General features: G+C 33.0%; 4 protein-coding genes and 1 non-coding gene across 5 annotated transcripts; 2 read left to right on the top strand and 3 right to left on the bottom strand.

Moving 5' to 3' along the window:
• Nucleotides 1-40: 40 nt before the first annotated feature.
• On the bottom strand, nt 41-4,990 carry LOC409740 (alpha-tocopherol transfer protein-like). The gene is made up of 7 exons (XM_393237.7): nt 4,688-4,990; nt 2,523-2,667; nt 2,005-2,164; nt 1,753-1,933; nt 1,463-1,648; nt 1,281-1,386; nt 41-1,189 (listed from the first exon to the last, which is right to left on the bottom strand). The coding sequence occupies exons 2-7, from the start codon at nt 2,659-2,661 to the stop codon at nt 1,029-1,031; spliced, it is 933 nt and encodes a 310-aa protein (XP_393237.4). The 5' UTR covers nt 2,662-2,667; nt 4,688-4,990; the 3' UTR covers nt 41-1,028.
• Nucleotides 3,062-4,329, top strand: LOC107965618. The gene is made up of 3 exons (XR_003306190.1): nt 3,062-3,103; nt 3,636-3,978; nt 4,121-4,329. It is a non-coding gene; the product is annotated as an uncharacterized LOC107965618 (transcript).
• A 1,407-nt stretch (nt 4,991-6,397) lies between the features above and the next one.
• On the bottom strand, nt 6,398-8,103 carry LOC100576262. Its single transcript, XM_006560697.3, has 2 exons — nt 7,159-8,103; nt 6,398-6,707 (listed from the first exon to the last, which is right to left on the bottom strand). Exons 1-2 carry the CDS (start codon nt 7,383-7,385, stop codon nt 6,410-6,412), a joined length of 525 nt encoding a protein of 174 aa, XP_006560760.1. The 5' UTR covers nt 7,386-8,103; the 3' UTR covers nt 6,398-6,409.
• Nucleotides 8,104-10,650: 2,547 nt separating this feature from the next.
• Nucleotides 10,651-13,074, bottom strand: LOC100578592. Its single transcript, XM_003249671.4, has 2 exons — nt 12,551-13,074; nt 10,651-12,432 (listed from the first exon to the last, which is right to left on the bottom strand). The coding sequence occupies exons 1-2, from the start codon at nt 12,884-12,886 to the stop codon at nt 12,076-12,078; spliced, it is 693 nt and encodes a 230-aa protein (XP_003249719.1). The 5' UTR covers nt 12,887-13,074; the 3' UTR covers nt 10,651-12,075.
• Nucleotides 13,075-13,210: 136 nt separating this feature from the next.
• LOC113218516 (pollen-specific leucine-rich repeat extensin-like protein 2) lies at nt 13,211-14,214 on the top strand. The gene has a single exon (XM_026445655.1). It carries the CDS (start codon nt 13,325-13,327, stop codon nt 14,105-14,107), a length of 783 nt encoding a protein of 260 aa, XP_026301440.1. The 5' UTR covers nt 13,211-13,324; the 3' UTR covers nt 14,108-14,214.
• The last annotated feature ends 2,087 nt before the right edge of the window (nt 14,215-16,301 follow it).

The raw sequence follows: 16,301 nt of genomic DNA, 5'->3' as shown, positions 1-16,301 counted from the left end.
CAGCAATTGCTGAAAGTGTTTTTTATTACAAAGTCAGAGATTTTTTTTTATATTATTTTTTTTTCAGACTCCATCTCGTATACAGGATTTTAATGATAGAAGAGAAATTTGTAGAAAAAATTGATTTCAATGATTTTTAAATATGTTATAAAAATCAATATTATAAAATTTTTTTAAAAATTAGATCGAATAGATTCTATTAAAATGATTCTGTTAAGATTTTTAATTGATAAATGAAGGAAAAAAAATAATAAAGTTAATGAAATATCGGGGTTATTTTTTAAATGCATAAACTTTGTATAGTAAGTATAGACAAGGAAAGAAGATGGTGGGAGAAGGATAGAGATAGGATAAAAATGTGGAAATCAGCGCCATCTTCAGAGTGCCGCAAATGAAACTCAATATACAAGGACAGAAAATAATTAAAAAAGGATAGAGATATAGTCAGAATTGACACTCAGCGCCATCTTTTGAAGATCAGAAAAATTTCTTCAAAACAAGATAAAGTAGAGGAAGAATTAGCAATTAGCGCCATCTGTTGAATAATAAAAATATTATAAGATTGAATATTTTCTAAAAGTAATTGTAAGATAGCGCTGATTCTAAATTCTTACTCTACTTTATCATATGAAAAGATGTATTTTAAAAAAGTTTCTCTGATATTCAAAAGATGGCGCTGAGAGTCAATTCTTATATCTCTATCCTTTTTTAATTATTTTCTGTCCTTGTGTATTGAGTTTCATTTGCGGCACTCTGAAGATGGCGCTGATTTCCACATTTTTATCCTATCTCTATCCTTCTCCCACCATCTTCTTTCCTTGTCTATACTTCGTAAAATTTGAGATAAAATTTACAAAAGTATAAGAGATAATAAATTTTAAATTATCTGTATATATGTTGAAAAATAATACGAATAATTTTTTATTTTAATATTTTCTTATTAGGCACGATCTTAAATACAATATAAAAGTACAATAAAAATAAAAAATAAATGAAAATGAATTTATAGAAAATATATTCAAGAGATCTTAATCAATATTTAATTGTCTAAAAGAACCTTGTAATCCTTCCAATTCTTTTAAAATTCTCGTTTTTGATTCTGGAAGTCTAGCATTTTCGTTCGTTCGACTAAGCTTTTCCTCTCGCAAAAACCAGTCTCTGTTTTTTTCAATTTTCTTTTTCCACGCACCTGAAAATATTGTTTGAGTAAAAAAAAAGGAAAGATAAAAATAATTTCCTAAAATATGCAATCATGTAAACAATTAAAAATTTTAACAAACCATTCAACTCATCCAAAGTGCCTGCTTTCCCACCCCATTCATTTGGAAGTATATCTTTGTTCATATAAGAGTGCAATTCTTCACCACCTCCAGTGTGAATACGAAACTTAAAAATGATAAATATTCACATAAAATAAATGAAACCTAATAATCTATATTTTAAATGATTAGATATCACTTACTTTTTGAACAAGTCGAACTTTCAATAAAGGATAAAATATATTTAGAATATTTTCTATGAATGCAGGAGCGTGAAGAAAATGAACTCTATGAAGTCGTAATGGCATGCTATCTTGCATTGCCAACATTGCCTTACGAACAATACTTTGAGTTGGACTGCATTTCGTAAAATGAACCACACCAAATCCCTATTCGATTTGAAATTATTTCAATAATGAAATGATACAACGATACAAATGTAAAAAAAAAAAAAAGATTTGCAATTTAAAAATAACATTAATTTTCCAATTACCTCGAGATCGATTACCATAATATTTGATAGACATTGTTCTTCTATCAGACGAGTATCCAGGACCATAAGAATCCTTCTAGAGATGGTCTGAATAGAAAATTTATCTATGGTACTGTCCTTTAATCGTAAAATAGTCACCCGGTATCCTTCGTCCGTTAATGATGGTAAAATAAAATATTGGCTAATTGAAAAAATATATTAAATTAAATTCTAAAAAAATAAAAATCATAAATTAATTAATCAAATAATTACATTGCTTCGCAGCATTCTTGAATTTCTCGTGCAAGTGGATCTCGAACGGCAAAAAATTCTGGAATTGCGGTACGTACACTAAAATATCGTTCCAAAATCAATTTGCATCTCTCTATACTATTTTTGCAGCCAAACAGAAATCTCTCGAGCCTCGTATCGTCTATATTTAAACATAAGAGTTCAAAGTAAAGGCGAATTTTTAATAATTTTTTTCTTAAAAAATTATATTGTAAATTTAATTGTTTAGAATAATAGACAATCTTATTCAAAAGAAAAAAAAGTAAAAATTATATTCAATTTAATATTTCTAGTGTGGAATTTTAAATAGTAATTTTACCAAAAAAGAAAATAGAATTATATATTCAATTCAAAATATTTCTTGTTATTGGAATTTTAAATAATAGTTTTAAGATCAAAATTTAAAATATAAATTTGTTAAAATTTCTTAAATTTATTGTTTATTTTTTGATCTTCTTATTTAATTTTCATTTTAATCCAGGATAGAAAAAAACTCAGACCCATATGATTAGGTAGATGAGGTTGTTTCGAGAGCCAATCACGTATGGCAGCCACATCGCGTTTCCTCGTTTCTGGATCTGTCGAAACCTCCTCGTTTATCCGTTTCTGCTGTTCTGCCGTCGGTGGTAACAACGTCATAACGTGCTATAATCCGACGAATTAAAAAATATCGAATTCATTATCATGTATTGTAATGCTTTAATCTTCAATTACATTCACAGAATGTTATATATTTTTATCATTGGACGCAATTCGTAAGGAAACGTGCTTATCATAGGAATAATTATTAACAATCAATATTGACGCTCGTACTCGACAAGCGAGCAAAGTGCAAAATTATTCGTATTTCTTTTGATTTTTAAAAAAATTATCATTAGAATTATCGACAAGTTAAATAGATTTTCTTTGAAAATGTGTACCTTTGCAAAATTAATATTGATTTTTATTCAAAAACATAATTCTAACCTAGATATATACGATTATATATATATATATATTTTTTAGAAAATATTCTATACGAGAAATTGTTTGATATTTAAAAGTAATTTGATTTTTCAAAAAATGAGCTTTTTTTAATAAGGTTTGTATTTTAAAAATTCAAGTTATATACAATTCATGTAAAATAAATTTAATACATGTATACATGCCTTCAATATTTCGATTTTTAAAAAAAATTACCATTAGAATCATCAAGTTAAATCGTCAATTAAAGATTCTTTAAAATTACATGTATCTTTGACAAAATTAATATTGATTTTTATTTAGATAGAAATATAATTCTAACCTAGATGTACAATCTTTTTTTTTTTCATATAGAAAATATTTTATACGACGGACATTGATGTTTAAAAAGAATTAATAACGCTTAAATATTAAAATCAAGAAAACATTTTTGAAATTTTTTATGAAAGTTAATAATTAATAACATAGAATTTCAAATTCCAATTTTTATTTAAATAATTTTTTTCATATAATTCTTACATTTTTTTAATATAAATAATAAAATTAAAAAAAATATTAGATTCGACAAAGGTGACTGACGAACAAGGCCAAATCCTATGTCGCCATAATTACGAACATGCATAGTGATTTACTTCTGTCGTCGATTACAGAAATTAACGAACCTCGAAGGTGAAATGATTATCCATTCTCTGAGGAAAACTGCTTAAGGAATAAAAAAAAGGAATAAGAAAAGAAGAAATTCGACGTGATTGGAATTAGATGTCGATCGTGAGTTGCATCATTACCAAATCTTGGGTGAATAGCCATTTTTTTTTTTTATTTTTTATTTTTCGTAAGTCGATCGGAGAAAGCTCGTTTCGATATCACGAAATCGAGTCTGGAAGATCGCTCGAACGTGAGCAAAATTGATTAGATCGTGATGAGTATCGAAAATTGTAAATCAGGAAAAGAGAAAGCGTGAATGTAAATAATAAAGTGGAAGGAAGAAATAAGGTGGGTTTTCGATTGACGATTTTCGATTATTTTTGTTTGAAACTTTGAAACTTTTTCATTTTTTTTTTCATCATCTATCATTCGATTATATTGTAATAATTTATATTAAATTCTCTGAATATTTAATAAATTAATTTTTTAGGTTTTTAAATTTAATTTATTTAATTGCTATGATTTCTTATTGACTTGCTTATTGAAATTTTATTTACATACAACAAATTGATAATGATGGAAAAAAATCAAATTATATCTAATTCTACTTGCTTAAACAATTTTTTTGTCTAAAATCTCTTAATGTAAGTAAAAGTACTATTTATATTATAATATTTGGCATTATTAATTTGAGAACAAAATTTGTTAAAAATTTCTATAATCTACTTCAAATCCAATTATTGGAATTAAGAAAATATGTGAAAATTGTCATTAGACATTATTCATTAATTTACTAAGATTTTTTTATTTTTTTTTTTTAAATAAAATCATTTCTTAGATTTTTTAAAATGTTAATTGTCACTAATTTTAATTTTCTAATTCCATATTACATATTTGCAATTGAATCAATCAAAAATCTCATTTAAATTAATAAATAAATATGACCAAAGATATTAAAAATAAATATTAAGATTATTAACAATAAATTATTAAGAATATTTTAATATAGCTTAAGTATAATTATTAATAATGATACATAATTATTTTTTTTACTTACCAAAATTTCCAAATGCAATTCCAGAAAATTACCGAACTGATTCTAAATTATAAAAGAAAAAACTATCAAGAATGTAATTGTACAAAATTTTACGTGCAATCTGTGGAAGACGACGCTATACTGCAATATCTGTACGAAGCAGAACGATTCTTTAAGCTTGGCCCCCTAATAAACATGTTCCCCACCATTCCCACTATCGTGAAATTGAAAATTGCGATGGAATATGTTCTTCACACAGAAAAAAAGATTAAGCTTAATGGATTCTTCACTTTTTTTCACTTTAAAATGCATTCAACGTAGAACTTTTTAAATAAAACTCGATGATACCACGTAAAAAATTTTCATATTTTAAATGAAAAACAAATTTAAATTAGCTTATGAATATTTTGAATTTCTTAAAAATTTATATAAGTTTTCTAATTATTTCTTTTTCTATTTCTTCATTAGAATTTCTAAAAATTTCGAATGATAAAAAAGAAATTTAAATTTTTTGAAATTCTGAGCTATAATTTATATTTCTATATTAAAAATTGTTTTATTTTAAATAATGAAAAGAAGGCTTAAACATTTTATGAATAGAAATTGCGATTCTTTTGAAATTTTATTAATATCTTTCAAATTCTTTTTTAGATTTTATTCAAGAAATTAATATTTCTGAAAATTGATAATATTTCTCGCAATATTTATTTAAGAAAAAAACTTCGTTAAAAAATTATAATTTATTGAAAACAAGCTTTACAAATATTTGAACTATCGAGTTCGAGATATAGACGATATCTTTATTACCGGAAGTTTGCAATGTCTCATTGACAGTCGAGAAAATTGAAAACCTGGCGAATCTTTAAATTTCAACGATATAAGGAAAATGTGAAAGATCAACGAAGTGAAAATATTTGGACGTTTATCGAAATGTTTGATTGTCTCACTATATGTAACACCGTTTGCATAGGTTGCATCTGGGTCGCTTTGTTTTCCAAATGGTAAAAAAAAAAGTTTTTTCGTTATCGTATAAATATATAGATGTATATATATACATACACATACACACACACACACACACACGATATATTTATACGATAATGAAAAACTTTTTTCATTAAATAGATTATTGATCAATTAACATTACAGTTTTCCAAATTTGATTAGCATCAGAAGAGCCGATTCGAGCGAATGTTGCAATTGGAAAAAACCAAAACCAGAAGAAAAGATTTCACGCATTGTTCAATGTTGTTTAAGCTCTACAGAGGCTCTTATGCTTCAAACATCTTGCCAATCTAATTACGATGATTTACAGAATTATAAATATCAAGTACTGATGGCAGAAAAGGAAATGTTATAAAATTAAAAAGTTAGTTATGTGATATTATAATTAATAATGGAACATATTCAAACATTTGAATTATTGATATATCCTTTGATAAAAAAATATAAACAGATGATAACGAGCAGAGTGAAATTGGAAAAAAAGAAAAGAGGATTTACAAAATTTGTGAATAAAGAAGAGGAAATATTTTTGCCAAATTAGAAAATGTCAAAAGTGTCGAATAACCAGAAAATTAATCATTTGTATATCTTATTTTACATCCAAAAGATGTAAAATAAATATAATTGGTAGAAAATATTCAAAGTGAATAATACATATCCATTGTCCATATATATTTGTAATAATAATGTAAAGAAACGAGAACAAATTAAAAATATATTAAATTTATTTCTCAAAATTTAATTGATATATGTATGTTCTTCAGGCATTGTCTCGAACTCGGGTAAAGCTTGAACTAATTCAAACTGTGGCTCATTTAATATCTCTACTGTCGGTTTCTTTTCTTCAATAACCGGTTTAGAATTGAGCTCTTTCATGGCCATCTTGGTGGCCAAAATGTCTTCCTCGTTGTCCAAAATTTGGACAATTTTTTGCACAGTTGAATATTCCATCACCACCGCCGATCTTGCTTCTGCTGTTTGCGATGCCTCTGACATCTTCGCCTTCTCCTCGAGATCCCAATTTCTCATCGTTTCTCTAAAATATATATTTAATTATTACGTTTCCTGAAACGTAACAAATTAAACGATTCATAATTAGGAATTTCAATATCGTTGGATATTATCCATAACTCATTCGATACTTGAGAAAAATAAAAAGGTAATAAGCATACATATTTTTTTTTAGCATTTTAAATAATCAACATTGCTAAATGCTTTCAAATTAACATTAAATTTTAATATATAATTTTCAAGGCTAATATAATATTGTAATAGTTAAAAATAAAATTATCTCTTATTCTTTACTTCAAGAAAATTGAAATGCAATTAAATTACTTGAATTTAATAAGTAATATCTTTTTTTTCATAATTTCCTTCTAAAATAAGAAAATCTTTAGAAATGTTGAATACGAACTCTTAGTAAAAAATTTAATAAAATTTTCAAAGAGGATAATTTCAACGTGAAAAGATTTTTAACGATTCCTTACATGGATAATCTTTCATCACTAGGTATCTTGGTGTCCGACTGAAGCTTGGCGCTCAATCTCGCTTTGTTCTTCGAAGTTCTCCTATTTTTGTCACGGTTCATAGTCACATTCGATTTGCTTCGATGGATAGAACTCGAGGGGTTATTATCCTGCTTGTTTCGAATTTCGACGGGTTTCTTCGACGAGTTCCTCGATTTGGATAAATTGTACTTCATACTCTGTTGCATGGAATCTTTCTTGAAACAGCAACGATGAGTACGATATTGCCACCTGGCGAACACATTAAAAAGAAGTAAGATGGGAATACTGTTTATATACTTCGATTACCACAACGCGCAAGTCGTCACAGTTGAGCTGAACATGAAGAAACAGTTCAACACTGTAAGCACGATCAATGGTTCCAACATGATAAGGAAAACGGAAAACAAAATTCTACGGCGATGATGATGGCTAGAACAAATCGTGAATTTGGAAACGCTTGTCAATCGAAAGACGATGGCAGTGTGGCTGACCCCGCTCTGAAAATAGGTGACAAACGGTGAACTTCGATATTATCGTGCGGAGAGTACTTTAATTCGGCTTCATCGTTCAAAATATTACAAAACAAATATTTTTCCCTTATTAATAATTTGTAAAAAGGAATTTTTTTCCACCGTTCCTTCGTCAGAAAATTTAACCTTCAAAGGATCGAGATCGATATTGCTAATGTTAAATAATAAACAATATCGATTTATAAATATTTTAAATCACATTTTTTTTAATCAATCAGTTGTTGATTGACAAGCATTGCAATTTTATCAAAAAAATCAAATAATCTTTCACATTTTACCCTTCTATTTCAAATTTTATATTCAACCTTGTTTAAAAATCTTGATTTCTTCCTCAGAAGAAATTCTATAGATTCCCATAATCATCATTTTTAACAATTCTTTAACACATACATATATAATAGATCCAAACTTAATTTGACAAATTTTCTTCCAGATTAATAATAACTCGCCTCGTTCAAAATCATCCTAGCAAACTAATTCCAAAAGAAGCAGTCCAATTTGTCCCGGATCTCCTCGTTCCATATCCAGGTAATGGATCCCGGAAGAGGGGGAGACCAAGTGAGAAATCTGGCCAGGAAGCGTGTACAGATTACGGTAGCTGTCGACAGGGGAAAGCAAACGAGTGATCCAACCCCGCGGAACCTCTCCTCCGCAGGGGTCCTTGGAGCCATCTCTTGTGAATACCGGGCACAATGGCCGCGTTAACCGCAATATAAAAACGCTACCTTCATAACCCTGTGGCGACGCATCTGTGCGATCGAGATATATATATATATATAAAATAATGATATTACGTTTCTACGTGGACGTGTCGATGAATTTTTCGTTGCGGTTCCGGGATGAAATAGACGACGGAGGACCGACCACCCTTGGAGTGGAATCGCTTCGATTTCGACTACCTGCCATGCGTGGATTTTATTTATACGTCGCATCCTATAATGCGCATTATTTATTATTATTCTCAAACTCGTGTCGAGGATTAATGACCACGAGGAGAATAGTAGAATTTGAAGTAAAATTTCCTTTCACAACGAATGAAAAACTGACGTTATCTTTTGGTATGAGATTGTCAGTTGCATTCTTCAGTTGCATAGGTAAGATGGGATGAATTATTATGGAATTAAATATTAATTTTAATGGTTAATTGGAAGGAACGAATATGAGAATTAGGAATATATAATTGGATATAAGTGTTAATAAAAGAACATCTTGATAAGTAAATTCGCAGCCAATAATGTATTTACTTACACGTGCTAATATTATATCAAACATATTATGCAAAATGAAATATATACTAATGGCTCACTAATACATTCTATTTAAAATTCAATAACACTTTTAATTGCTCACTCAACATTTTCCTATTGATTTCATTTAGATTTCATTTTGTTAAAATATGCAAAACATTTCTCTGAAGAATTTTGAATTGAAGAAGTTAAAAGAGTATCAATTACATTTTTTTCTTTATATATATATAATTGATATATTTCTTTGACAGATATTTCTCCAAAGAAATTTTTTTCTTCTGTCCTTAGAAGAGATTCGTTCCACGTATAATAACTTGGTCACTTGTCGTCCCATTCATTCGACGACCACAGGCTTTCCTTTACGACCGATTTTTGGAAAAGATTTTTCCACCCGCCACAATGTTCATACGTGTCACGCTATTTTCCCTACATGGAGAGCAAGTCTTTCTTGCGGTTTGTCTAATTTATTGGCCGGAATGGCATTGTCAGACCACACACAGAACTGGACACTTTTATGAACTCCCACGACAATCGCGATTATGAACCTACTGTGCTGTTCTTCCATATTCTTCCGCAATTTTTTGTTTACTTTTCCATAGAAAAATCTCTGACGTTCTTGCCGTGAATGAAAAAAATCGCTTCGAAAAATACTCTTCATTGTATAAATATTTGACAAAGAATCGGTAATAAGAAATATTCTTCAAAATAATCTCTAGAAAATATCTATTACTAGATGATAATAATAGGAAGATCAAAAATATATTTCAAAAATTATATTTTCTCCAATTAATTTTCTTTAATTTCCATTGTCAATTTAATCCTTTGGATACATCTTATAATGCAATATCAATAGAATAACAAATGTGTGTAACGTAGAACATAAAATTATTCAATAATGCAAAGTTCAGAAATATTATTAGATATTAAATTGTACATATTTATTATTTTCTGAATTCTGAATTTTCTATTCCCACCAAATCCTCTAACACTCAAATTTAAGGAGATGATGGAATTATACAAATATACCAGATGGATTATTGATAATTATCCATATTACCAGTCGCCGTTGAAAAGTCAACCGTTAGCCAGTTTCCGGTAAAAAGGATATACCCAATGGAAAAATGGATCGATGGCCAGGTATTAAAGATAAATCCACGCCTAGAAAAGGGCGCGATCGGCACCTGTGGCGACTAAAAATCCTATTGGTTCTACCTGAGGCAAATTGCCTAAGTACCGTTGTAAATCTCTCTCTTTCTCTCTCTTTCTCCAATAAATTGACTCGTTCCTTGGTCGTTGAACTATAATAATAATAATGATAATAATAAAATTTATGAATATGAATGTTTATTAAGACATTCAATTTCTGAGACCATAAAATATTTTATTTTCAGATTACAACAGAGTGTTCATTTTCGAATGAGTTAAATGAAAAAAAAATGAACTTTGAATTTTTCTTCCTCACCAATTTTCATAAAAATTTATTTTTTTAACATTTGATTCTAAGAATTCTAAAAGTTTTTTTTATTTTTCGAGGATGCAAAAGCTTCGACCACCCTGAAGACATCCTCCCCTCATTAAATTATTCTCCCTCGATCTTCTGCAACCACTTTTCCTCTCGAGAACTGGGACCAACGAAAAAGAGACGCGCATTCTTCCCTCGATTTCCTCCGTTCTTTTTTTTTTTTTCCTTTCTCTTTTTCTTGACACGACATCGAATCGAGGCCGAATAATCGAGGCTCGAACGAAGGATTCTCACGATCGAAAAAGAAGTCGAAGAGTCAGGTGCTGTCCCGAATGGACCTCGACTTGGACCACGCCATTCACTCTTTTTTCGGGAATAAGCCACCCGCCCACCGATGCCCCGTTTCTCATGTCAGGGAATTAAGAAAAAAATACAGAGGCCGGCAGACAATGGAGGGACAAGCGAATGAAGACGATATTTCAGCGTACAACATCACGGTGGAATCACGGATATCGTAGGTGGGACTTGCCCGATGAAAAATGAAAAGCGATCGACGTCGCTTCTAAAGAACGATTATAGGCGGAACTGGACAATCTGTTGTCGATTCATTCGAGTAGGTAGCTTTCACGATGTATAGCGAGATGGTAAATTAATCCTGCTACCTTTTTTTTCCTTGGATCACTTTCAATCCTGTTCCTTTATTGTTGAAAATTTTTTATTTATAAATCTTTCTTCAGTTTTACTTTCTTTCGATCAAATGACTCTTATCTATTTCATAATTATCAGATATACGTAAAGATACATTTTTCGTAGGATAAAATTACATCTAATAATATCAGAGACGAATTAATAGAATTCGAAAAAAAAAAGTTCTCCTTATTCATAATAAAAAATCATCGTGTAACAATTCTATCCAGCTTCTTCAGAAAATTTCTCAATTGCAGGGTTCACGCGAACGATCATCACGTTGCTATGACGGGCGAGGGAAAGGGTTAGGACCAATTACAAGGATATTTCGAACGGTCACAACGAGAAGAGTCTCTCGTCAACAATCGTCCCGACGAAAGTCATCTTCGAGGAAGAAAATCGCCAAAGACGGGCTCATCTGCCCGTAACGAAGCAATTTTCCACGGATGCTTGTGCCGTGGATGAATGAGGAACGAGAACGCGCTGACTCGTGCACTTTTACGCATCGTGGAATCGCGCTTTTGCGAACTTCATTCATGAATTCCTAAAGTTCATTCAGAAATCTCGTTCAGTAACCTCGATTGTCCGCCATAATGGTTGCTATATACCTGCAAATTCGTCGCGGTACCAATTTGTTAAATGTCGACACTGTGATATTAATTCTTTTTAAGTGATCCTTCAAAACTTTTTTTCTTTTTTAGAGTTTCCATGATTTTTGGAATTTTTCTTTTTTTTTCTTTTTTTTGGAATCATCATTTTAAACGTGCATTGCGATACTTGGATAAGTAAAATATAACGCCAAGTGCTTTTAAATCAAGATGAGATTTATATAATTGTGATTTTTCTATTGATTTATCATTAATCAATAATATGTAATCATCATGATTAAATAGCATTAGAAGGAGAAATTTTAAAATTTTTCAGAGAAGAGTTCAGTTTCCTTTTTCATTTTACATTGAAAAATTTGGAATCATTTCTTCTTCTTCTTTTTTATCTTTTTTTTTACTTCCGGCTTCGGCTCAATCTCCGGTACTTCCTCCTTTGTGACGAGTTTCACGCAATCTTCGTCCACGACCAAGGGTTTCTCCAATTTTTCCGGGGGAGGCGTTGGCGGTTTCGGTGTCCTCACCTCCAGTTCTATGTTCTTTCTCGGCTGCTCGATCGACGAGTCATTCTTCTTTTTCATTCTCAACATGAACACATTCTCATTCCCTTCGGTCACGCGATCCGTGTGTATCTGCTGTACCCCGGTACCGTTAAATACGGGGTAAATGGTGAACGTTCTGCATTGATCGTTCGTCTTCGGGCCTCCTTTGCACTCGCCGACCTGCGCAAATTTACGTACATGAAACTTGGAAAATGTCCAATCGAATTTATGTATCACAATGTTTCAGTTCTTTACATGGTTTAACAAGTGAATTATCATTATCATTTTCGCGTCTCACCTCGTAAGAAATAGTTTGTCCCGAATCTTGATCTTCCTCCTTCGAGGTCTCCGATCGTTCGACGCGAAACAGGATCCGATTATTGTCGGCACCCCTCAATATCTTGGGCCCCTCCTTGCTCGTCGGCCTCACTATCTCCACGTCGCAATCGCACGGAGGATCCCAATCTTTCAGCTTCTTCGCCTTCCCCCTCTGCCTTTCCACGCGAATTATCAATTGATTCCCGACCATGGCCGTTCCAATCTCACGAAAATATTTCTTGGGCGCGTCTCGAGGCTTTGGGGGTGGGCAATCCGGTGGGCAGGGTGCGGGTGGCATCGGGGGGCAGACGTACATCTTTGGACGATTTTGGAGATATCGAAACGATTAAAAAAAAGAAATCTAATTCGCCAATCTCGTTTGAAATTAAGTTAAAAAAAATTATAATGACAAATTTATAATTTTTGATACTTGGAATTTCGACATTATTTTTTTTTTTTTTTCTTTAATCTAAATATTTAAAGGAGGAAGAAGAGGTTGTGATGGGGATCGGGATCGGGAGTGAAGATCGATCTCTCTCGAAACGAAAGTTCAGATCACTCTTGGCTTGGGGAGAATCAGTTGCATTCACAACGTACACCCCAACCTATCCAACATGTCGCAAACCCGTACAACTTGAAGCACAAACGTCGATCAATCCCACCATCCCATTCACCCGCCCCCTTCTTCTTCTTCTTCTTCTTATCCTTCTTACTCTTTGCATCCATCCTTCCCTAAAAATTCCCAATAAACAAAATGATGTTAGCCACTTACAATTGCGGATGCCCGCCACCGTCGAAACTTCCATGCTCGCCTTGCTGCGAAACGGCAAATCCCGAAAAGATATCGTCCTCCAAAAATCCTGCCGATTGCCTCGAAAGCTCCTGTTGCCAGAAACGCCCGTTGACCCCTGTCGTCCCTCCTCCTCAGCCGAAGATAGAAGAGCCACCGCCATGTTGCCCCGTGAAGCCTTCAAGTATGTACGAATTCGAGAGGCCTAGCAAACTTCGCTCGGACATCGAGGAGAAGGGTTTACCGTACAAGCAGATGGAAGTTATGATCAACAACAACAAAGTGGTGCTAAGAACCCAGAAGGAGTACAAGAAGCCGGAATTCGATCCGCCGTGCGACTGCGTCGAGGACGCGCAACCGAAAGTGGAAGAGGAGGACGAGTTCGACAAGCCCCAGGTACCCGGCAGTAGGACGGTCACGCTGTACCCGAAGGCGAAGGTCGGCGAGGTCGTCGAGGGGAACTCGAAGAAGAAGGACGAGGCGCACAAGGAAAAATGCGAGAAGGAGGAGAATCCGAATTTATTCATGTTCAAGATGAAGAAGATATCGGACGTGGGCGATAAGGAGGTTCAAATAGACTTTCATTTCAGGGTGGCCAGGCCTTGGTCACTGCAGAAGCGCAAGGAGATAGAGGATCAGATAAAGATGTGGGAAAAGCCTTTGGAGCCTGCGGTGGTGAAGGAAGAGGCGAAGAAAGTGAAGATTACAAAACCGAGTAAATCGATTAAGAAGAAGAAGAAGAAGTGAAGTTTCCGTACCGTACCATTCATATTCCTCCATAATTTGTAAATAGAACCAATCATCGAATAAAATGTAACTGACAAAAATATCTTTTTATTTCGATTGGGTATTTTTATCACACTAACGAGATTTTTTTTTCTTTTTTTTCATACAAATACAAATATTTTTTAAATGGGGAGGATGAGCAAAAGTTTGAAGAGTTTTCATTTCCCGATCGATCGCAGTGAAAAGAATTAAAAAGGATCTAACAGGATTGAAAAATTGCGGCACAATTCGAAAATGTTTTTCTTCCTTTCCATCCCCATTGTACTGTATGGCAAAATATAACTCCTCTTCCTCGTCTTTTTTCCTTTCAGAAAGTGACCAGTCAACCACCCTTAATGTCCGTCATCATATCCGTATGATCGGAAACCGTATGATCCATATATCAGCGAGTCAACGCGCCCCGGGTGTTTTTGCTTCCCGTTGAGAACGAGGATACTCGTCGACGGCCACCTGAAGCCAACTCCTGCCTGCGAGAAAGGACGACGATGCATCGACGCCTATTAGGGGCTTAAACGGTTTTTAAACTGGGAAAGGTAGCCCATCGAAGTGTCAGAGGCGCAACAATGACGTGGGCAAACATTCCGATATACAGGACCACCCGGGGTACGACGTGAAACGTCGTACTGTGTGAATCGAAGAATTCGATGGAGGGGAGGGAAGAGGAGAGGAAGATCGAAGACTTTTGGAATCGCATAAAGTGAAGAAATTCGATGGAATTGGGAGGATTTTATATTTATAGAAAAAAAGAATCTTATTTGACGTAATTTTGATTTAACTTTTTTTAAAGGGAAAAATTATTCCCAAAAATGAAACGATAAGTACAAATATCGGTTATGAAGCAAGTGTTGCCTCGTTTTCGCGAGCCGTTGAAACGGAGGAATCAATGGTGTCACGCCGGGTGTCCTTCCTGTTGCGCAACCTCCTTTGGATAAACGTCCACGGGGCGTCGAGTAGAGAATACAACCTCCTGAAAGGTGTTTCCAATCTTGTTGAGTAATTTACGAGGAATCAGAACTAGGCACGAAAATATATCATTTATTATATTAATATGAATGATATTAACGTTAGCTTCCTGAAAAATAAATATATCGTATATATAAACGATATATTAAAATGAAACTATTACAATTTATACGTCAAAAATATTATTCATTTTTTTCAGTAAATATAATATTGCAAAATGTTAACAATGAAAAGAAAATTTGTACAATGAACAACTCGAATCCGAATGTTTATTGTTCGCATTAAAATATATGAGCCACAATGAGGGGTCACACTTTCCCAAAATCCTAATATCACATTGCAAGAGGATTTCTCTCATAATCTGGGATTAAGGTGGGCAAGGATCCCTGTAATCCGGCTCACGTTCGACCTGGGGCGACGTTTAACTCTTGACAAACGACCTTTCTCTCTTGACTTCAGGTTTTGACTCTTGAGGTTTATTTGGGGAAAACGTATAACCACGAAAATCATCGGCTTAATTATTAAGTACACGAATCCCTCCCTCTGTCTATCTGTTGAAATCAGGAATTAAAATGCGGGAAGGAAGAACTACAAATGTAATTATGCGTACGAGGAGAAGTGGAACAATTAGCGGGGGAAATTGTATCCGCGCGATAAACTGCGGGAAACTCGGTGAGCTTGGGATAATACGTGCATTAAATTTTCTTGCGTTTGGACACGGTAGCTTGGACGGGTACCAGCAACCCTGCTGAGACATTCGTTCAAGCTCGTCGACACCCTCCTACCGATGCGCTGATATATGACAGTAAAGGCCTTATGACTTTCTCTCCTACGGTGAGAATTCACCCTATGTTTTCTCCCTTTCTTTTACAAATCCATTGCACGTCGATATCGAACGCACTTATATAAGGTATGAAACCATACGTTGAAACTCGATTCAATCGAGAAACGAACAACAAAATTGTATTCTTGATATTAGAAAATTATATCGTAGATTTATCATTCATTTATAAGTTGTTAAGTTAAGATTTGAACGAAGCTCGTGATTCCTGCTTTCTTTTTTAAAGAGAAAAAAAAAGGAAGAATAAATTCGAAGATTTCTTCCTCGACACAATCGAATAGCCGGCCGATAATGTGCCCGAGGGGAGGGTTAATTGAATTCGAGTTTTTTTCCAAGCCGCAATCTGGCGAA

This window comes from Apis mellifera, linkage group LG15, assembly GCF_003254395.2.
Source record: "Apis mellifera strain DH4 linkage group LG15, Amel_HAv3.1, whole genome shotgun sequence".
Classification (NCBI taxonomy): Eukaryota; Metazoa; Arthropoda; class Insecta; order Hymenoptera; family Apidae; genus Apis; species Apis mellifera.
Note: the sequence above shows the minus strand (reverse complement) of the source record. Positions and strands in the feature narration are given on the sequence as shown.

What these genes read in the sequence shown, in the direction of transcription:
- LOC409740 (XM_393237.7), bottom strand. Translation starts at nt 2,661, where the DNA reads ATGACGTTGTTACCACCGACGGCAGAACAGCAGAAACGGATAAACGAG. An exon ending in TTATGGTAATCGATCTCGAG is followed by an intron (nt 1,649 to 1,752) that starts GTAATTGGAAAA and finishes CAAATCGAATAG; the next exon opens with GGATTTGGTGTGGTTCATTT. An exon ending in CACTTTGGATGAGTTGAATG is followed by an intron (nt 1,190 to 1,280) that starts GTTTGTTAAAAT and finishes CAATATTTTCAG; the next exon opens with GTGCGTGGAAAAAGAAAATT.
- LOC100576262 (XM_006560697.3), bottom strand. Translation starts at nt 7,385, where the DNA reads ATGCAACAGAGTATGAAGTACAATTTATCCAAATCGAGGAACTCGTCG. An exon ending in AGTGATGAAAGATTATCCAT is followed by an intron (nt 6,708 to 7,158) that starts GTAAGGAATCGT and finishes TATATATTTTAG; the next exon opens with AGAAACGATGAGAAATTGGG.
- LOC100578592 (XM_003249671.4), bottom strand. Translation starts at nt 12,886, where the DNA reads ATGTACGTCTGCCCCCCGATGCCACCCGCACCCTGCCCACCGGATTGC. An exon ending in GACAAACTATTTCTTACGAG is followed by an intron (nt 12,433 to 12,550) that starts GTGAGACGCGAA and finishes AAATTTGCGCAG; the next exon opens with GTCGGCGAGTGCAAAGGAGG.
- LOC113218516 (XM_026445655.1), top strand. Translation starts at nt 13,325, where the DNA reads ATGATGTTAGCCACTTACAATTGCGGATGCCCGCCACCGTCGAAACTT.